The 23,062-nt window shown below is 38.9% G+C and overlaps 1 protein-coding gene across 7 annotated transcripts in view; it reads left to right on the top strand.

The window, feature by feature from the left end:
• Nucleotides 1-23,062, top strand: part of LOC102229540 (la-related protein 1B-like) — a 34,323-nt gene that overhangs the window by 8,157 nt on the left and 3,104 nt on the right. Inside the window, exons 3-17 of one of the 7 annotated variants that reach the window (XM_023352946.1) lie at nt 891-947; nt 1,961-2,189; nt 4,714-4,887; nt 7,552-7,677; nt 8,401-8,569; nt 10,945-11,089; nt 11,196-11,373; nt 13,364-13,545; nt 15,160-15,522; nt 18,385-18,496; nt 18,655-18,824; nt 19,789-19,895; nt 20,781-20,941; nt 21,055-21,199; nt 22,812-22,921. In XM_023352946.1, the coding sequence (XP_023208714.1) occupies nt 891-947; nt 1,961-2,189; nt 4,714-4,887; nt 7,552-7,677; nt 8,401-8,569; nt 10,945-11,089; nt 11,196-11,373; nt 13,364-13,545; nt 15,160-15,522; nt 18,385-18,496; nt 18,655-18,824; nt 19,789-19,895; nt 20,781-20,941; nt 21,055-21,199; nt 22,812-22,921 (2,428 nt within the window). Of the gene's footprint in view, nt 1-890; nt 948-1,960; nt 2,190-4,713; nt 4,888-7,551; nt 7,678-8,400; nt 8,570-10,944; nt 11,090-11,195; nt 11,374-13,363; nt 13,546-15,159; nt 15,523-18,381; nt 18,497-18,654; nt 18,825-19,788; nt 19,896-20,780; nt 20,942-21,054; nt 21,200-22,811; nt 22,922-23,062 lie in introns of all 7 variants that reach the window. The other 6 variants (XM_023352947.1, XM_023352945.1, XM_023352948.1 and 3 more) reach the window with 6 other exon arrangements.

The following is a 23,062-nucleotide window of genomic DNA, read 5'->3' as shown; positions in this document are numbered from 1 at the left end:
GGGGGAAGACATGCGGCAAAGGTCGTCGGGACCGGGAGTCGAACCCGCGACGTCCGCGTCGAAGACTAAGGCCTCCAAACGTGGGGCGTGCTAACACCCTGTGCCACCACAGCACGCCCCAAAATGCAATAATTAAAACATTACTTTAGTGTTTACTTGATCATTTGTAGCATCTGCAGAACATTATCACAGACAAGTCGTTTTGTGTTTTTTTTTTTTAAATCAAAATGCAAAACGTGTATAATTTTGTACAGGTTTGCCTTAATTATTACTGCTGAGTAAGTTGTTCTTTCAGTAAATGTCCTTTGTTTTGGTGCCTGTATACCCCGGGAAACGATTTATAGATGACTAAATTGTTGACGATTATCTTTAATAACCGATTAATCACGATTAATTTGTTATACACTGCAGTTGGTATTGTTTCAAACCCAGATATCACTAAAATCTCTATTCTGCGAATCTTTGGATTAGGCCTAGAATATTGAGCTGGATCAATAACTATTGGTTTAAAGTCACAGAAACCTTGAGGAAATCTTTTCTTCATCTTTGTTTCCTCTCTATCCAGATCCACTGTAAACGCCGACTGTCTTTTCAGATGCCATGAGACTGAAGGATTTTTTCCCCCCTCTTTCCACACACAGTAAAGTCCAGCTGCACTCTGTGTTCGTTTAACCTTGATCTACTATCAGCTTGCCCAAATTGACAGGACCCACAGTGACTGGATGAGCCTCTGTCTGTTTGTTGTTGTTTGTGCTTCCTCTGCAGAAAGAGCAAAGGAAGCACAAAGTCCAGCCTCCCAGCTGGACTCTACCTGTCCCAACACGCAGTGTTACATGTTAGAATAAATGCCTCATCTAAACACTCATATTATGTTGTTTTTGTTTTCACAGTCCAGTGACTTCAGTGATATCACAAACTGGCCCACACCTGGAGAACTCGCTAAAGAGGTATGGCATATTGTGTGTATATGTGTGTGAAAGTGTGTTTTTAATTGTTCCTACACATTCTTCAAAAGTAGCAAGTTTGGTTTAGTTGCTTCTACAGGTTTGGATAAGTGTTAAAAAACAGGGATGTTCCAGACTTTACTTCTTGTCCAATTACTTTAAAAAAAGGAAGTGTTTTACATTAATTTATATTTAATTACGTTAATTGTTTTAGTTTTTGAGGTACAGAGACAAGTGCAAATGTTTGACCCCGTTAGCCTCTTGAATCATGATTGGGTTCCTGATTTGAGATTTACAAAGAGTTTTCAGTAAGGAGTCAAAGATCCAAGCTTTATGGTCAGTAACCAATGAAAATATTAGCCAATTTTGCTTTTTCTTTAAGAAATATAAGAAAATGTAAAAATCCATTCAAATTGTTTGTTTTTTCTGGCTGTCCTCAAATGACTGGTCATTTAATATTTAGATTAGGGGGCAAATGTGATGTCATGCCATCTGTTTGGGGGAACAGCTGCTCTAAATTGAGGTTTTAATAAGTTAAAACGTGGCACAGTTATCACTTTAGTCAGTCATTAGCGATTGTGTTAATTGCGAATTGTGTAATTTCAAACCGCAGTTATTGTTGTGTTCACCAGAAAATGTTACATAACGTAGCATAGCATAACTTTAGATTTCCAAAGATTTAAAACGCTGGCATATTCCATGGCTGAGCTTGAGAGCTTAAAAGGATAAAACATAACAATGCTTATAACCTTCCTGTTACCTGCTGTAAAGTTTAGCTCTCTCTCGCCTTTTCGCAAGATTAAAAAAACCGCCAACGTGTTTTGAAATGGTTTTATTTTAAATAGCTTCCTACAGTGAAATAATCCTACTGTGATTATTATCCCTAATTATTGGTAGGAAGGAAGAACCTCCTCTTTCTGGAAATGTATTTAGTTTTTATCTGATTATTGTATCAAAAGCGAGTGAGAATAGACAATATGTGAAAGCGTAAATAAACGCAGGCGTCTCTGATTCAGCAGCAGCAAACTGTCCTCGACAACAACGGGAAGAAGCCTTCCTCCCGCAGAGAAAGGGACAAGAGAAGAGAGCGACCGGACAGGAAATCAGAGAGCAGCCATGATGGAGGGGAGAGCAAGGAGAACCAGGAAGCTCATGTGGATCCAATGGAGGAACCGTGTAAAGAAGAAGAACCAAAACCAGGACAGGACTCAAAGAGCTCCAGCCTGAAGAAGAGAGGAGGTGAGGGTGAGTTTTTCTTTCTTTCTTTATCTTTGTGACGCATGCAAATGCTGCCGAAACGTTGAGCTAAATAAGGCTGCTGACAGCTGTAAATGTACAAGTTTTACATTAAATGTATGAATTTGTTTACATTGACATTCTATTTCCAAACTGAGGAAAAGCTTTATTATATTGTAGATGCTGTCAAGAGCCTTTAAGATTTAAAGATGCACGTTTGGTTTAATTTGTGACCATGGGGTTTTTTCCTGTATAAAAAGGCATGTTAATAACCGTAATGATCTCTGTTTGTAATTACTGATTGGTGCAGATTGGTGCATGCTCTGCTTTAATAATCATACCTTCTTTCATTTCTTTTTACTCGTCTCTCATCTTTAGACGTCAAAGCAGAGTTAATTAAAGGCGCTCGCCTTTTGACTGCAATGCTTTAAATGTGTCTAAAACGAGAACATAACATGATCTCTGTTGATGGAAGTGCATTCAATTTGTGAATGTCTATACATATAGGAAGTCACTTAAGGATCTTTTACTATGAAAGATTATTACGTTTACAAAATTGTGTAGTTAATTTAAAGAAACCTTCTACAACAACATATTATGATCATTGTAGATAAAGAGAGAATAAAGGAGTACATTTCTGACAAAAATACTCAAACTTTGAGATTCATCTAAGAAAATGTCTAGGAAAAAAAACTGAAAATTTTCTGAGCTGCCACTTTTTGGAGCAAAGAAATTTTATTTATTTATTTATTTTAAACAAAAATTTCAGAGCTTTTTGGCCGAACTCTTTTTTTCTATCTAAAGGGCCCCAATATTAATCCATTTCAACAATGAAAAAAAACATCAATTGAGAGTATTTACATTTATTTAGCATTTGATGGACTCCAGTTATTTTGAGTTATTGAGTTATTAACCAATTAATCGGATAAAAAATTACCACATACTGCGGATCTTTCATTTAGCCACTTGTGCTTTTTTACAATATTAGAAATACATAAAAAGATGAAAGAATCGACTAATTTCATTCATTGTCTAAAATTCAATAACGGCATTTTTTTGTGAATGTTTGATTGTTTGTAGGAAAAGTTTAAAGAAATCCTCCTAATATCGACATGTAATAATTGGATAGCAAAATTAGCTTAATAGATTTGTTTCTTTTCCACAATTTGAACCAAGTGAAACTAAAACTTGATTTAGTAAAAGATATTTACAGACAAAAGTTAATATATATATATATATATATACATATAATCTTAAATTCCAAATGTGTATACTTTTGTACATTTCTTTGGGTTAATTACTTCTGAGTGTGTTGTTCTTTTAGCAAATAGGCTGTTTTTGCTGAAATTAATTGATAACTAAGTTAGTCTACAATTATTACATTAATTGATTCATCACAATTATTTGTTTTAGCCCTAATAGTACAGCAATAAACACACAACCAAATCCCCCATTATGAATAACTGTCACTTTCATATTATGCAAGTTGATCTGTCGTGAAAACCCAGTGCGCTTTCACAGCGTGATGTTGAACCAAAGGGGCGTGGCTTAGAGGCGAGCAGCGTTGTGGAGGATGTCTGCAGACGAGGATCTGTGACTCCTGCTGCTGTCTTTGCTTTGTATCACAACTGTAATCTAAGACTCATGAAATATATCAGGATATCATTCTCTGTTAGGCCGCGCTGCTGTTGCATCAAAATGATGTCACGACGTAGATTCATATTTCTCTGTGCAGGAACAAAAAATTTTTCATGGAGTGTTTTTTTTAAAAATACATTTGTTAGGGAAGTTGCTTGAACAGGTTTTTTCCCCCCCATGACCCATAAAATCTGCAGTATGTAACTTTTATTTAAAAAAAAAAACATGTTTTTTTTTTTTTAACATATTTGTTCAAATTATCATTATGTCATGACAATATTACATAAGACGGATAATCCGTGAAAAAAAATGTAGCTCCTCTGCCTTCTCCTCGTCCACGCTGCTATGCTACAGCTACTTCACCACAACATAGCCTCCCACAAATGCTAAAGCTAGTTGGCATGACCACCGTTGACAATTTTCCTGGAAAGGTGAGTTGTTTTTCCACGTTTGGAATATTTAGTAGCATACACTAGGTTGATTCACAGCACCAAGACTGTCCTCCAGGCTCTGATTGGTTGTTTTTGACTGGGAGAGGTGCATTTCTTCAGCAATAGTAGGTCAGGGAGAAGGTAGATTTTCTTTTTCTTTTTTCTTTTTTTGACACAGATTATCGGTCTTATATTAAACTGTCACAACATGGTGACAGTTGTAACAAATATAAAAAAAACAGATTAAAAAAAAGTTAAAAAGTTACACACTGCAGCTTTAATTTCCCTAATTTCATGAATGTTTATATGAATGTTTATATTCCACCCTTTCTATAAAGAAAGTGTGGACATCTGACACTTAGAACTCAGTAGAAGTTTTTTCTCTTCAAGCTACGTATTTTTCTTTCTATTCCGTTCGGCCACAACTCTTGAAGCTCTTGTTTCCGGTATGCAATCACGGCTAGGTAACAAACGTAAGTGGGTTTCTCTGCCGCTGGAGGAAGTTTCCCGGGACGATGCCGACAAGACATCCGGCGGGTTCCCAGCCCAGCCGGACACTTCGCCCATCAGCGACTCGTCCGACCCCATGTCGCCCAATCAAAGGGTTCATGATAACAGAGCGCATTATGACAGCCGGAGTAAGTGGCCAGGAACTCATTTCTATTTTTTTCCCCTTTCCCCTGCCTCTGTTTGCTTCTTCACTGTGCAGCTTTCTGCTCTTTACCCCCTGACACAGCTGTGTGTTTACTCACCACCTTTTTCCCAACCGCTGCATGTTTTTACACCGATCTCTTTTCCATTACGCATGGCTGAATGACAGCATGACCTCAGAGTTATTTCATTTTTGCATGTGTTTTTATTTTTTCTTTCAATAAAGTAAAAATGTAATTTGTGAGAGTGGAAAAATTTGTAGGATGATTTTTAAAGTTTTAAATTAAACATGCAGTTGGTTGTGAACAAAAGATTTTATCATGAGAGGATACATCTTTGACAAGCTGCAGTAGTTTAACAGTGCCTCGTGAAAGTATTCACACCCCTTGTTTTTGTTTTTATATTTTTTTATGTTAAGACGACAGATTACAGTGTGTTTAATTAGGGTTTTATGTGTCAGACCAACACAAAGTACAGCACAACTAAATCATCGACAACTATTAGAAGCAATACAAATGCAAATGCAGCTTTATTTAACAGTTTCTTTCTTGGAGCAATTTTATTTTGTATTTTTCTTTATCCAACACGACACATTTCAACAACAAATGACCTCCAAAAATCCCAAAGTAAATAAAAACATGGCAAGTAACAAAATAAATACAACAAACTAAACTTATGTAAATAAATATAAAGATGTACTAAATTTCAAGCTTGTAAGGAACAGATCTAACATCTGGATGAAGGTGATCTGGTCAGGTAGTTTTTGGACTTTCTGGCCCATTTTACAAAATTTTGTGTGGTGGAAAAACACCACACACTGAACATACCATCTTCACAGTGGCCCAGTCAAAGTCCAGACCTAAATCCTTTGGTGAATCTTGGCAGGATTTCAAAACTGATGTTTGTAGACACCCTCCATCTTATCTGGCAGACCTTGAAATAAAGAAGAATGGGCAAAAGTCTATAGATGTCCAAAGCTGTTAGGCTACGTTCACAATCCAAAGCCAATTTTTATAAAAAAAAATGTGTCCATATCCGTTCACGGCAGTCTGAACGGCCCAATTCCAATCTTTTCACCCCTTAAAACTCCAATTTGTGCCCTTTCCACATGAGGCACTAAATCACAGCCGATAGTTTTTAAAGTCTGAACGGTCATGATACATTTTTTTTTAATAAAGGTTTTGTTGGCTATACTGGCCTTTATTTTAAAGTAGTTAGACAGGAGAGAGGGGGAAGACATGCGGCAAATGTCGCCAGGCCGGGAGTCGAACCTGCGACCACCGGCACGGGGACTAAGACCTCAATACGTGGGTCGTGTTTTGCCGCTTCGCCACCACAGCTCCCCCGATCATGATACATTTTAGACAACTTTTACATCATTGATGTGAGACGTGCATCATAATTCTGCACCAGATTTATTGTAAATCAGGAAGTAAATAATGGCTGAAAATTATAATAATTCTGAACTCATGGAAAAAGTCTGTCAGTGCATCACATCACATCCCATCACAGTCCCACCACTCTAAGCTCTGACTACTCATCCAAACAGAAGCTCAGTCTCTGCTCCACTGAAGGCTGTTGCTATTAGCTGCGTTTTCCTTCGTGTTGTCATAATCTTGTGGCGATACTGTCAGCTCCCGCAACCGAATAAACTGTAAAACTGATCCATTGACGGCGCCATTCATTATTCCAAAAACGGAGCGCTGCTGTGCGACCTCTACGTTTTTCTTCTGCGCGTGCACGTCGCTTTGGAGTCGACACAGAAGTCTATTTGCGATTACATTTAATTAGTAGCATGGACAACCATGAAAAAAAAATCTGACTTCAACCAAACATCTGAATTCATCAAGACCTGCTGTGTGAACGTTGCCATAGAGACATGAAGTGGGCATGGAAAGTATTCAGACCCCTTTAAATGTTTGATATTCCAGTTTTTTTTTGTTGTTTTTTTATAAATTAGCAAACAAAAAAACATTTACATCTCAGTTTTTTTTCTGTCAAGATGGGATGCTGAGTGTACATTCATGAGAAATAATATGAACTTTTTTAAATTTTAGTAAATGGCTGCAATGAAACAAAGAGTGAAAAGTTTGAAACGGTCTGAATACTTTCCATCCTCACTGTATCCTCAAAGCCCAGCAGCTACAAATGCACATCGCACTTTTCACATTACTTGTAAAGAATTTTGAAAACCGTGCATCATTTTGCCCTGTTTATGTATGAACAGTCCTAATTACATGAATCCTTTCAACGTTAGAAGCACACTCCGGTTTGTGTCGGTCTGTCCCATAAAATCCCAGTCAAATACACTAGTTACAAATACATTTCTAGTTGCAATAATTGTAGGAGTATGAAGACTTTCACAAGATGTTTATTTCTGACTTTTTATTAGGGCTGCACAACATATCACAACACTACTATATTAATACTGCCAACGTCTTCAGCAGATGCTGGTGTCCAGGGAGTGTTGGAAGCAATAAATGAGGCAGAATGTGGATTTATTAAAGCCAATTAAAACCGCTATCATTTCAAGATGTCCTAATATTGTGCAGCCCTACGTTTTTATCTCGGTGTTGATCTATGAAGTTTATTCAGTTGGCTGAGGAACTTGTATGAAACGAAGTCAGGAGAATGTGCGTCCTCTTAAACAGGTTGGAGAGCCGAGCCGCGGGACCACGGAGACGACACCGGCAGCATTCGGAGCGACGGAGGGACTGGGCGCGGAGGAATACGAGGCAGGGGGAAAGGTCGCGGGCGTGGCAGAGGTCGCGGACGAGGTGGGCATTACTCTTCACGCTATTTGTGCACTGATTACAGTTTTCTGGCCGATCACCGATCTTTAAAAAGTTGATCTATCCAAGAGACTGCCGATTTAAAAAATAAAAAATTCTGTCTGAAAAGTTGATAAGGTGATGATAGCGTTGCGACTGTTAACTGTGCAAGTTTAGGCGTTAATCAAGATTTCCAAACTCCCAAAAATAAGGAAATTGAGGCTGATTTACCCATCCACAAGGCCTGTCATGATAACAAATTTTGCTGGACGATAAATTGTCCCAGAACGTATTGCGACAAATGACAATATTGTGATTTTGAGATAATTATCAAGCAATATAATGTTAAAGGCATAATAATACAAGGAAACACTCTCAAAGATCAATAAACTTTCAATTGTATTATAAATTTAACACTGGAACTCGAAAACACTTTAAACATTCTGTTCTGGGTAGAAAGAGAGAAAGAAAAGAGAAAAACAAAGAATTACACAAATGGAAATTATTGAGCTCGTTTTAATTTATCATGCGATTAATTGATTTATTGCTAATTGCTAATTTATCGGTCCACCTCTCCTTCATACCAAAAAATCCTGGTTTAGTTGACCTCATTATTTTCAGTTTGAAATGTAGGAAATCACTTGCTTAAGTTTCTCTTTTCAAACGTCTCGTCTTTCCGTTGTGAACATGGTTCTGAGTGGCTTATTTGCACTTTCCTTTCTTCCTCAGGTCGGTACGAATACTCTCTGAACTACAGAGACGCTCGCTCATCTGACGGCTCCGGTCAGGTGCCCACAGAGTTTGGTACCAACATGGTTTACTACTACGACGACGGCAACAAGGTCCAAATGTATACAGTGGACGAAAAGCTTCTCAAAGAATACATCAAGCGGCAAATGTAAGTGTTTTACAGCTTTCTGAGACCTGAAAATTTAGGTTGTATAATAATGAATAACACAAAGTTATGCATTATTGTAAAGTGGAAGGAAAAAGGCACCAACATCAATCCTGCAGATATGCAGCAGAATCCTTTGAGAGGACCAGTGTTAGTCATATGCTGGACAAAGATGACCTTTATGGAAGAGTGGGGGGAAAAAAGAAAGGCATTATTAATAGAAAGCTCTAAGAAAACCATGGAGGGAACACCGCAAACATGTGGTTGTGGAACGTCGTCTGGTCACATGAGAACAAAAGTTGTCGACGCTTTGTGCGGAAGAAAGCCAAGAAAGAGTGTCAATAAGGTAGACGGCTAAAACACGGAGGACAGTGATTCCTGAAGACCGGGGCTGGTTTAGACCAGCTCATACCCATGTGTCAAAATGTCCCAGTTCAAGTCCAGACCTAAAGTCAATTGTGAAACGGTGCCAAGGCTTAAAATCGGAGGTTCAAAGAAGTTCTGATCTGACTGAGTTTGAGCTGTTTTAGGAAAAACAACGGGGTCAACAATGCTTGGTAGAACTTGTAGACACCAAAGGACTTGCAGCTGGAATTTCAATAAAAAGGAGCTTCAGCAATTTATACGTACAAACCCACAGCAAATGTTTCAGAGTTTAATTAAAAAAGGAAAATAATCCACAATCTTTCATTTACGTTCTTTGTGTTGCTGTAGGGCATAAATAAAAAATCCTCAAAGGTTGTTTTGTTGAAAGATGTCATAACTTGTGTGTCATATTCAATAAATTTGAATATTACTGAGGAATTTATTTACGTCAGTAATGCAGTTCTAAATTCAAGTGAATCACAGAACATAGATTATTACACACAGGCTGTTTCATAGCCTACATCTTGTTAATTATAATGATTTCGTTGATGATTTTGTTATTAAATGTTGTGAAAGCACAACATTTAATAGAATATAACATCAGACCAATAAAAAATATTTTTAATACAGAAATTATGTTGAAAGATCATTTTCAAAAGGTACATTTAATCTGACAAACAACATCTAATAATTTATTGCATATGACTTTATATTATATTGAGCATACTGTTAAAGGGCCTTCAGACATGCAAGAGTTCAACTTGCAGTCATTACATCCGAGGCCAGGCTCTGTAGAACTGAAACTGAATAACTACGAAATGCCTCTTAGAATGAGATGATCTGCTCTTATTTGAGTTTGTCCTGCAGGGGGCACTGTGCTCCTGGTGTCTGCTTGACAGCCCTGGCCTCTTTAAAGACCAGACTCTGGCCAGTGGAAATGGAGGTTGAGGGTGAGCCGAGCTCCTAAAAATAGACAGAGTGCTTCTAAAGGGACAGGCGAGGAATTACATGCAGGCCTGAGAGCTGAACTGTAAGGATAAGGAGGAGAGAGGGAGAGAAAGCCAGGGAGTGACAGAATGAGGGAGGGAGGGGGTGACAATAGACAATAGTGAGAGGGGACGTTCCTGTCCGCTCTCCTCATCTCCCTGCAGTTCAGCCGTTTTTCTTCATGCTTACTTACTGCCTCAGGCTGAGCTCCACACAAATATCTGTGTGTCAGAGGGTGAGACATGAAGTGGTGTGACGAGCAAGAGAGGGAGAGAGAGGTCTGCATTTGGTGCTGAAGTCACAATATTCATCACTACAAAATCATTTTGAAGTCCTAGAAATGTTTCTTCTTGTGTTTTGAATCTTATGTAGTGTCATCTTTAACCAGTTCTTGGTTAATCCCAAAAATAAAACACTTCAATGAAACTGTTACAAATTAGAAGCAATATTTTTTTTCTTCTTCCGACGCAAGACTTTCATATTCAGACGTTAAAAGAACATGAACCCAAAGTTATATCGATATTAAGATATAATGCGCACTAGTTCTTAAGTTGGAAGTAAAGGATAGTTTTTTTTTACAATATTAATCTGAAAAGTGTGCCATGCATTTGTATTCAGCTTCCTTTACTCTGGTACACCTAAATAAAATCCAGATTAACCAATGGGGTGGACGATGTAATAATTATTATTATACATTTTATTTGCGTAGTGCTTTTGTAAAAACTCAAAGATACTTTACAGGAATGTTTTTCTATTTTAAAAAAGTACGAACAACTTATTTCTGTAATACTCAAACCATTGAACTTAATGCGATCTCTAATTAACTTTCATTTAAAAAGTAAAACAATCTGGTGATTTCTGTTTGGGCGTTGACATTTTGAAACATCATGACACGTTTCAACAGTTTGAATTCTCCTATTATTTGGAACAAAGAGTCGGACCTGAAGAAGATACAATTGATCTAATCAAAGGAAAATGTCAAAAACGAATGGTGGTCATGCGTCGTCCTCTACTTCCTCCTCCAGTGAATACTACTTCAGCAACCACAACCTGGAGCGGGATTTCTTCCTGAGGAGAAAAATGGACACGCAGGGCTTCCTCCCCATTTCACTCATTGCGAGCTTCCACAGAGTGCAGGCTCTTACCACTGACGTCAACCTCATCATGGAGGTAATGCGCCACGGGTCAAACACGAGATATTTCAGAAATCGCTTCAACGCCTGGATTTTCTGAAACCTCCGCATGCATTCCCCTCCCCCCGCTCTTCCCCTTGCAGGCTCTAAAAAGCAGCACTGAAGTGGAGCTGGTGGATGAGAGGATACGCTGTAAAACGGAGCCGGAGCGCTGGCCCATCCCCACGCCACCCGTCGTGGGTTCTCCCCGCACCGACTTCTCCCAGCTCATCAACTGCCCCGAGTTTGTTCCTCGACAGAACCTGAACGCCGTCAGTGCTGGTCAGTATTCAGTTACCTTTTTACGTCCAAATGCATGTTCAGAGACGCACCCGTCTGAAATTTACCTAAGGAAAGTTGGCAAAAGTATGAACTTCTAACACTAATTTCTAGCCATTTGTTAAAACTGGACTACCACATATTAAAATAAAACGGATTCAGAAAAAAGACCCCAAGTTACTGAGCTGTTTCTGTCAGCAAATTTAGAAGTAGAGTAAAATCCTCAACTATAAAGAATTACTGCATATCTCCTGTATTCAGGATATATGCATTTTTAGAAGACAGGCACTTCTTAAAATATGAGGGGATTGTTGCATCATTTCTTTTCTATAACTACACCATAGATTTAAACAACTTTATCAACATGATCATTCATTAGTAGGTCTGCAGCTAATGATTATTTTAGTAATTTATTATTCTACTGATTATTCTGACAATAAGATTTTTCGTTAACCCACATAAGCCATTAAAAGTGCAAAAAAGCAATTCAATTTCTATTTATATTAAGAAAATAAACATTTTATTGCATAAAATGCAGTAACAGCATTCCTTTTGTTAATTTAAACCAGGTGAAGCTAAAACTTTGCAACTTGAGGAGTTTTGGATAAAACATATTTACATACATACATATGTTTTTATCTTAAATGCAAAATGCACACATGCTTTGTGCAGTTTCATCTTAATTACTGCTCTGAATGTGTTGTTTTTTTCAGTGAATATAATTTTTCTGAGGATTAGGATTAATCAGTTATTAAATTGAGGATTTTCATAATAGATTCTTCACAATGAATCATATTGTTTCAGCCGTACTCATTATTTCTAATAGAACCAGAGGCGATGTCACACGATATGAGAAAATCAGTTTATTAAATGACTCTGAAGTGAAACATTCATAAAATCCATTTAGATTTCAGAACAAAGTCAGAATGATTCCTGGTTAACCTTACAAATCTTTAGCATCTCAAACTGGCATTTAGCATGATTAGCGGTTACCATTGCTAACAGCGATCATCTGTCTACAGTCTGCAGAGAGGTTTATTTTTCATTTAACATATCCCATGATGGACAGAATTGAACTAAAAGAAAACAATTTATGTAATAACTTCAACTTTTTATAATCTGCTAACATCAGACTGAATGAACTGCTGACATTCTTCCATAGAAAATACTGGTTCCTGTTATTGAAACGACTTTTATGCTTCATCTGACTCATTTGTTGAACATCTGACTGATAGCTGAGATTTTTTTTTCCTGCAGTAACAACTTCCACATCGAAGACTGTTGATGTTAGCATCACCTGCTAGGTTTTTATACATTCAGTAATGATTTAGTTTCTGACCGGCAAAGTGTGCAATCTAAAGGTTCTGTGGACAAATCTGTTTTCCCCCCAAATCTCTTAAGTACTGTAATCAAACACAAAAATTCCTAAATGAATATTTGCTTCTCTTTAGTTTTACACATAATTCTCTTGAAGCAGCGAAACACACACCTCAGTTTATTCTGACTTTCTCTGCCATATGCTGCTGCCCTGAATATCCACTGGAGCAGAAAATGTGGATTAATTGAAGCTGGGAATCGTCTCCATCTGATGAACCTTTTACAGCAGCCACATCTGAGCTTTCCTCAAATGAAACGTAATTTAAAGAACAAAGCAGACACTTGTAAGATTATTAAAGAAGCTCTTCACACATATAAAGCAATTTAAATACATTTCTTGAACTCTTCATCAAGTTCCCCACTAAATAAACCCCAGAATTAACTCATCCGGTCCTCATGTCATTCGAATTTGTAAAGCGGTAAATATTTCCTGTATTGCTCCCTGTTCGCATCTCTGGATTTCAAGTTTTTGTTAGGGGAGAGTTGATAAGTTATGTTTTTTTTATTTCGATCCACAATTTAGTATTAATGTGTTTCACTTTTTGAACTAAAAACATTTCCGGTGTTTCCAGTGTATAAGTGGATGTTATAAAGCCGATTGTTGTGTGACTTTCAGCTACGTTGCCCGTGAAGGAGCCTCTGATTGGCCCGGCTGATCCCAGCTCGTCCAATCAGGACTCTCTCCCGGCCGCAGACGACTCTAAAGACGGCCCTGCATCCGAGGCCAAGCCCGACCCCAACCCGGACGCCTGGATCCAGGTGGAGAAACGCCACCGTCAGACCTCTGGAAAATCAAAGGCAGGTGACGGCAGGGACAAAGTCAGAAAAATCCAGCTGTAGGTCAATAACAGCTGGATTTTGTTATTGACAAAATCAATAACAGAACTTCTGCTCTGGCTCAGAGCAGAAGAAAATGGAGACCAATCTTTTTCTGGTCAATAGTATTTTATTTTTTAACCTAAGTGAGAGAAAAATGTATCAGTTAATCACATGATGAATTATAATGTGCCTGATCATTTCCATTCTGATTGATATTTTTTTAAAGGGACATTTGTTTAGAGATTTAATAATCCATATTATTTATGGTTTCAGTTGTGAATAGTTTTTTATTTCCATTTTATTTATTTTTCTTGTTTTTGTTTTTGAATATTTAAAATGTCTTCCAGTTGCAGGGCGGAGTGTTCAAAAATGTAACTTTCATTGTTCTTTGGTAGAGCAAAGCTGCATTATTATGCCATTATCAGTATAATACTTGACAATGGTCTCAAAACAACAATATTATCAATAATTTATGGGACAATTTATCATCTTTCAAAATTTATCACTACAGGCCAATGTTTCAGTTTCGTGGTTTTGCTGGACGAACAGGACCGAATAATCAGATTTTTCAGTACTTGACCAAGACTAACTTCCATCTCCAACATTAATCTATCTTCCCTTTTCTGCCTCTCATCTCGTTTTTCCATGTTTTTCTTTCTTTCTCCTGTGATCACCTGCATTCTCCTTTTTATTATTATTTTTTGTTTGTTTTGGGCCAGCAGCATGACAGCGATGATGTGTGTGCTGCTGGCCCATCTCCTCCCTTAGAGCCCGAACCCGACCTCTTCTCCTCTGCAGTTGAGTTCCTCCTTCCTCCAGACTTTCACTCATCCCAGTTTGTCCTCCTTCCTTTAACATCTCGTTCATTGCATGTCTTGTTTTCATTCACTCAGACATTCATTCATTCCACTGCTTCACTTAGTTTTGCCTGAATGTAATTTTTAGTTCAAAAACCAGAAAAAGCTTGAAAAGTATTCATACAGTTTTGGATATTTTCTGTATTGGGTTGGAAAAAGCAAATGCATGCCACATTTTTCAGATTTTATTTGTGGAAGAGTTTGAAAAATCCCAATAGTTTATTGTTGGAACTAGATAAAATGTAAAGCTTGAAGAGTATGAACAGGGCCGAATCTACAAGGATTTGGGCCCCTGGGCTGGAAATCATTTTGGTGCCCTATCCACTAAATAAAAATTCTATTCCTAAGTACATTAATCTGTAGTTTTATACATAGTTAGATATGAACCGATGATGGTAGGTTTATTAAGTTCCTTGGCCAGTAACTCCATGTTGCCCCCATCGCCCCTCCTCAAAAAGTTACTATAACTTCATAGTTTTCAAAAACCTGTTTATATTCATAAAAATACCAAAATATTATGATTCTATGATTCTTATATTAAGTACAATGTCTACAAAACATAAATTCATTAAAAAAATCAAATATCTGTGGGGTCCCCAAAAACCTGGGCTACTGCCCCTGTAAACCCTTTCTAAAGTCTGGCTCAGAGCTTTGATACTTTGGCAGGATACTCTACTCAGATTTTGGTTTTACCACCTTAACCGGATGTTTCCCCAAACCTTCTCCTGCCCTCCAGGGGGAACCCAAGATCCCTCCTGCTCCAAGCAGCCAGCCGCCTCCCCAGGCCGAACCGGACCAGGAGGAGCTGGACTTCATGTTCGACGAGGAGATGGAGCAGATGGCGCCCAGGAAGAACAAATTCACCGACTGGTCGGACGAGGACGACTCGGACTACGAGCTTGACGACCAAGACGTCAACAAGATCCTCATCGTCACCCAGACCCCGCCGTACCTCCGCAAACACCCCGGCGGCGACCGCACAGGAAACCACGAGTCCCGGGCCAAGATCACAGCCGATCTGGCCAAGGCCATCAACGACGGGCTGTACTACTACGAACAGGACCTGTGGAAGGGAGAGGAGCAGATCGAGTGCAGCAAGGTGAGACAGCGGTAGCCTAACCGCTTTATTTAAGTCTTGTGTGAAATTTTTTTTATACTTCTCATGTGCAGACAATGCATCATAACATAAATGTAGACATAGGCAAGTTGGACATGTACACTTAGAGGCGGTACTCCATATAAAAACAACATCTCTATGTTTGAGCCAGTCATCATCTTCCACTTACAGCTCCCTGCAGTCTTATTAGTGCTAGGGCTGTCGCAATGAATCAATTAATGGCATGATAAATTAAAACAAGCTTAATAGTTTCCATTTGCATGATTTTATTGTTTTTCTTTTTCTACCGAAATCTGGATGACACAAGTCTGCATTCATAAAGAAAAAAAAAAGTCTTTGACGCCCCAAAGATTGGCACCCTGGGCTACTGCCCCTGTAAGCCCTTTCTAAAGTCTGACCCAGATTATCAGAAGAAAGTCTGGCTTTCTCGCAGCCATCAGAAACTTAAATGTGGTAGAAAATAATTTCATTTGTAACTTAAATCTATAACTCCTAAGAATTATTTTTGAGAGCTGAAAATTGTGCAAATAAATTTATTGATAGTTGCGCTTAGATTTGGAATCCTGCACGAAACATTTAGGTACAGTCATTTTTTTGGCTATTATTGATAGCTAGTGCTAAATAGCATTTCTTTGTCTCTGAGTGTATCACACATCATCTTAAACATCCATCTTTTCCCCTTCTTTCCAATAAGTTAAACTCAATAATACTCACAATAAGCAATGTAACAACTTTGTAGAAATAAATAATAACATTCTTTATGGGATCATACAGTTGTAAGCAGAGCCCAGTTTCTCTGACACCCTGAGCACGGTGACTTTACATACTGTAAAGTTTTTCTTTGGCAGTGCCGTTGCTTCATGATGTGTGCAGAGGGACTAAAATAACCTTTCCTTCTGCACAAGCCTTTCACGTATCAGGCAGCTGCTTCCAGAGCAGAGTGACCGGCTTTTAGAAAAGCTGCTGCGTCTGCAGAAAGCGTGCACTTAAGATCATTAGATCTACGTTACACAGTGTGATGCAACGTAATTTATGGGCAGGAGCAGTAAATTTATGGGATAAAACCAGCAGGCAGCCGTTCACAACAGTCGTAGGAAAGTATTATCTATTGAAAAACTATAATTACTTGAAAAATTATTACTTAAACTAAGTTAGCACCATAAAACCTCCTGATTTCAAGCATTTGAATAAAACAATTCATTTTTTTAAAGGGGACAAAACCTGATTGGTCCCCTTTATTCTGGCTGCTTTGCTCTTGTGCAGCCAGAATAACATGCAGTCATTACCTTACTGAAATGGATCAGCTGTATTCTTTCCCCCCCCCCCCGCCTCCTGCTTATGTATTTAGCTGAAAATAATATGCAGATCTTCTGCAGCTCTTCGAGAAGCATGATGAGTTGTATGAGGAGGGGAAGTGTTGAGAAAAAGATAAGCAGAAGGGAAATAAGAGCGAGAGCCATTGGCTGATCTGTGATAGGCAGCAGTTACTGAAGTCATCTTCAAAACTTCAAAACATAATTTTGTAAAATAACAAATTGATGCATAAAATGATCTGGAACTGCTATCACAATTTTTTAAAAGCAGTTGCAAGTTTAAAACATTGGACAGTAAGTTCTTAAAGCTACAGATGCACTATTTTCTCGTAGGTCCGACGTGCTGGCTCAGATTGTAATCGCAAGATTACCCAGATGGATAATCAGAAAACTGTCCCCAGCCTTTTTCTGATCAGACTTTGGACTGTTTCATCACTTGAATTTTTAGTTGATTGTATGTTGGAGCCGTTATTTTTCTTTGTTCTGCAGATTTTAACCACAAGAAACAAAACGCTCATCTCTGTAATAATAAACAAAACGTGTCATGTTTGTAGAAACACGACATGTCTTCTAAAGTAGGTTTGAAATCGTCGTCCTCATGCTTGTCGGGAGTTTTTTTTTTTTTTTTTAGCAACGTCAGCTTGTTTTGGGCTCTGAGGTTGTCAGTAAAGTGGGAAATCCTCCACCTGAACACACACACACACACACACCAAGGCCGGCTGCAGTTTTTTTTTTTTTCCACTATCGTACATCTGATGCAGGCGTGTAAAGGTCATAGTCCACTCCACATCTGTTGTGTGTCACACCGGCCCACATGGCAGCAGCCGCTGGCATTATCAGCTGTTTGGACCCGCATGTTGTTCTGTTGTCAGCCCAAACTGAGAGCTCAGTTACAACTAGGGGAAGGAGTAAACTAGAGTTGCTGTAGTTTTTCCTAAGAAATCTACTTTCTTACCCTTACGGTCTATTTTTTTACTCTAATTTTCAAGGGGCAGTGTCATGTAAAGTCGACTCTTAAGCTTGTCGTCATGTTATAATGTTACTCCCTCATCAAAAACAAACCTGGAGTGTTGCCTTGATCCTTTCATTCATGTTTCAGAAATCCTTTAATCTCCATGGCAGCCATTCAGCTTTGCAAAACGCCTGGGTGGACCTAGCTCCGCCTTCCATGACGCAGCTCCTCCTTACAGCTACAGTTTCTTAAAGAGACAGAGACCCAATTTCAAGGCATTAAATTACAAAGTCAAATTTATATATATATATATATCATTTTTTAACAACTGAAGGTAACATACAGTAGTTACTTGATTACAGTATAAAATGGCTCTATGTGCCTGAATAATAAACAATACTGCCCCTTTAAACCAGTGTCACCACCTTTAATACAGGCATATGCGTCCTGAATGCATGCTACCTAAATAATTAGCCGACATTTAATGCAGTATTTTTGACATATTGTTTATCCTCACAGAGGAGTCAGCCATTGTGCACTTAAAGATGCGAGTTGAACTCGATTTGTCCTCTCCAGCAGGATGTGGAGAACTTCAAGAAGTTAAACGTCATCAGTAAAGACGAGTTTGACACCCTCACTCCCAAAGTTCCCATCGACCCGAACCAGGAAGTCCCTCCTCCTCCCATGACAGGTGAGTTTGTGGAGCTGCACTGTAAACCATTATTGCACTAATCTATTATCATGTCGATTACTCTGACGATTAATCGGGTGAAAGATTTTTCCCTTCTGTTGTAACTACTTAATCTAGTGAAAGTGTGTGTGGGGGTGCATGTGCGTGTGTGTTAACAGTGGAGACCGGATCGGATCTGGCTCGCTCTCTCCCTACAACGGTCCCAGAATCCCCCAGCACTTCTCAACCCCGGACCCCCAGAACGCCTCGCACGCCTGGACGCCAGGATCCCAACAAAACCCCACGATTCTACCCCGTTATGAAGGAGAGCGGCGCCATTGATGGACAGGTCAGCAGCATTCACTGATTCTGATTCCTAAACTTTGCAGAGTCTCCTTAATATCAGGAGAAATTGTTGTTGTTTAGCAGCAGGAGACTATAGGCGGCTGGGCTGACTTGTTTTTAGAGAATGAAGTTTGTTAAGATAAAAGTTTCCAGGAAAGAAGAGATACTGGTTATAGGAAGAAAGCATGACCAAATAACAACCACACCCCCCCACACACACACAATGAATGACCTTTTACTGCAGTTACAGTTGCAAATATGTTGCTCATTCTCTTCCTTTTCCCCCCCAAATACAGTTGAAATCAGATACCTACATATACTGAATAAAAAGACACACACATTTTTTTCTCACTGTCTGAAGTTAAATCTGACCAAACTTCTTTTATCTTAGTTCAATTAGAATTATTATTTCATATTTATATATATATACATACATATATATACATATATATTTGATAAATACCAGAAAACATTTTTTTTCTGTGACTTTCCTAGAATTCAAGGCATTACACAGATTTGGTCAGCGTCGGGGATAACTGCATTTTGACATGTAAGGGTTTGGTCTGATTCAACTTCAGACAGAGAAAAAATGTGATTGTCTTTATGTTCAGTGTATGTAAATATTTGGTTTCAGGTGTAGGTCAAAGTAAATCTCATTGTTCAAACTGTCTCAAGATCAATTTCCAAGTTTTGCTACAGATTCTGTTGGATTTCTCTCTGGACTTTACCAGAAGATTCTGCTTTCATCTAAAACAGGGGATTTGCTACCTTTGCAATACAAAGGGCCATTTTGCCCTCAGTCCAGTGAAATAAAGCTTTAGAGTTGCAAATGTCACATCACCTGTTAAGAAAATGAAAACCAATCTTTAAAAAAAAAAAAAAAAACTACAGTAGGGAATGGGTTTATCTTCAAAGTGCTAAAAAACAAAAACACTCTGATAAATGTGAACGTCTGGTTTCTGTTCCAGATGCCAAGAAAGAAGAAGACCCGCCACAGCTCAAACCCCCCGCAGGAGGCCCACATCGGTTGGGTGATGGACTCCCGTGAGCACCGGCCGCGCTCTGCATCCATCAGGTCAGACCGCGCTGCTTCACTAGCAGTAATAATGACGAGAACGACGCCTTTAAGGGGCTTGTTATCAGCTCCAACCAATAGAAGAACAAACAAGGAACATTTCTTCCTTTCACAAAACCAGCTTTCACATTCATTAAACTTTTGTTCTTGTATTTATTTATTTTTTGCCTTATATGATATTCTTAAAACTGGAGTGATTTCTGTACCGTCTGATAACACGAGTTGTACTCGGATCAGAGAACACTTAAAGCTGACGTTTCACTAGGGCTGTACGATATGGCTGAAAAACGTGTCATGATATAAGCATTTCATATCAATTAATAGTAATTATTGATTAGTTTTTTTGTTTTGAATATGTGAAATTCTACCCAACTAGTGGCCTTTCCAGGTTTGTCCACAGTTTTCACTCTGTCATTGTGTTTTTTATTTTTAAGCAGTTTTGAGGCACGGTAACGAAACTTGAAACTGCTGCTGCGCAAGTTACTCAACAGGTTGTTGCTAGGTAACCAAATAGTTAGGGGGTTAATTGAGGCCACCGACCTTTCTTAGCTAGCCATGACTCTGCCTACATCCACCAGAATGCTGTGCGGTTCTGGATGGAAGTTCAGTGAATATTCAACAACTTTCTGTTGTATTTTCAAAAAGAGGTTGAAAACAGAAAAATAATCTTAAATTTTATGTCATTATCCAATTCAAGATTTTTGAGGTTCTCTTTAAAATTTACACAATCAGCAGTTATTACAATCACAGAAAGCAACATGTTCCAATAAAAATAGCTCTGTACAAATATTTTTGAGGCAACCGTAATATAAAAGTAGCATTAAAGGCACGTCTTGTTGTCGTTGCCTATGGTTACATGAATCTTTTCTGCCGGCGGGTCCACAGCAGCTCCAACGCTTCTCCATCAGAAGGCGCTCCGCTGTCGGGAAGCTACGGCTGCACTCCCCAGTCTCTGCCCAAGTTCTGGCATCCATCCCACGAGCTGCTGAGAGACAACGGCTTCACCCAGCAGGGATACCACAAGTACCGCCGAAGGTGCCTTAACGGTAAAGAGACACGCGCGTCCTGTTTCAGGCAGCAGCCAGCAGCCAGCACTCTGCTTTTAGCATCGCATGCTAACCACTGCCTGTTGTTGTGTTTTTGTTTTTCTTCTCCCTAGAGAGGAAACGGTTGGGGGTCGGCCAGTCTCAGGAGATGAACACTCTGTTCAGGTTTTGGTCCTTCTTTCTCAGGGACAACTTCAACAGAAAGATGTACGAGGAGTTCAAACAGTTTGCACTTGAAGATGCCAAAGAAAATTACAGGTGAGATGGACATGAAACGGTTAAATCCGCCGTGTTCTGTTTCTCACAACACATTCTGAGGTGGAAATGAGACCAAGCAGACAGAATAAACAGAAATGCAAAAATGTCCAGAAAGAGTATCAAAATTCAGATCTTTTTCCAATCAGCTAACGCACCATAGCAGAGTGCCATCAGCTTTCTCTCAAAACGCTGAATATTACTGAAGCTGTTTTCAGTATTAGTGCTGCATTCAAAACTGAGGTCAGGGGAAGCACAGAGATGTGAGAAGTCATCGTATTTTGAGGTGTTTCCTGTTTATTCAGGACATTCAGCAGGTAAAAGTGAAGCAACACGGCTCTGTTTTATCAGTTTGAGCTTTCAGCCACTGCCATAAAACGTTTGGGAACCTCTGCAGCTTTTTGGAAACCCCACGGTTGATGGTGCATTCCATTTGTAGTCGAAACTCGGAAATTCTGACTTCTCAGTCAGAAAAAACAGTCAAATGAAATGCTTGAAAGGTCTGACATCTCCAATTCCGACTTTGCGTTTCAATATGGCCGCTCCTTGCATCAACAATAGAAAGATCAGATCGAGTCTTTGTAAATTGGCCACAGAACTCCCATTGATTGATCTGTATTGGTTGAGCTTGTGTCGTTGCGTGACCTCCAACCTTCGACAGCACAGGGTTAAGCTGCTTTCTGCTGGATCTGACAGAGGCGCCTCCTCACACTTGCCAAACCCACATTCTTGGCTGACTGAGTGACTGGCTCAGCTCCGCGCAGTCTGAGGGAATAGCAAACCCATCTAGTAGTAGAGACGGCTCGCATCTCCTTCATCACACAGATATCAGCGGACTCATTCGTCCGCTTCTCCTGGCTCTTCGTTTTAAGGCTCATCACCAGAAAGTACACAGGATTCGCTGCATCCAATTCAAAGTGCTCCCTTTTTGTTCTCAGAGATGCTTTAAAGCTCCCAAACATTGTTTTAAAGAGTCTTTATTTGGTGTAGAAATACTCCATACAGGTCTGATCCGTCTTTAGCATTTTAGATTTTGAAATAAAAATGATAAAATGCAACCCAGAGTCCCTAAAGTGTTTAGCTCTAAAGTAGAATTAGACTTGGAATTGCTTTATTACTACACAAAGACACAAGGGTGAATTTGATAACAAAATGTCTTTGCTTGGCTACCGGAACATAAATACTGAACTTTTGGTCATTTTCAGAAACATCCAGAACGCTCAGTATCAACTTTCATGTCGTTCAAGGCCAAACGATTCAAAATGCCTTCAAGGATTTTCTTACATTTTGCTTCGACTGTGACATAATGCGGTTTTAATGATGCGTTATGACATTTTAAAACACAATTTTTATCACATAATGCAACATTACACTGCCACTTGATTTCTGTGTAGAACATATTCACAAACACTTTTTTATTTAAATCTTAAATACAAAATTTTGATATTTTTGTACAGTTTTGGTTTCATTACTACTCATAAAATTGCCTCTTTTTTTTTTTTTTTTTGTCCTTATACTCCAGTTAACAATTAATCGATTACCAAATTAGTTGACGATTATTTCAATAAATGGATGAATCCTTCCAGCCTTGCTAATATCGGTTCTCCTCCTCCAGGTATGGATTGGAATGCCTCTTCAGATACTACAGCTACGGTTTGGAGAAGAGATTCAGGTTAGATCTCTTCAAAGACTTCCAAGAGGAGACCTTGAAAGACTTTGAGAAAGGTAACTAGCTTCGGCTAAAGAACGCTAACCGAGTTTCGCCAGAATCTGATTGGTTGCACAAATCTGTTAGATGCACTCAGCCACATAGCAACACTAAAAGAAAAGAAAGACGTGTTTTGCATAAACTTTTAACTGCTTTAA

This window comes from Xiphophorus maculatus, chromosome 19 (genome assembly GCF_002775205.1).
Source record: "Xiphophorus maculatus strain JP 163 A chromosome 19, X_maculatus-5.0-male, whole genome shotgun sequence".
Classification (NCBI taxonomy): Eukaryota; Metazoa; Chordata; class Actinopteri; order Cyprinodontiformes; family Poeciliidae; genus Xiphophorus; species Xiphophorus maculatus.
Note: the sequence above shows the minus strand (reverse complement) of the source record. Positions and strands in the feature narration are given on the sequence as shown.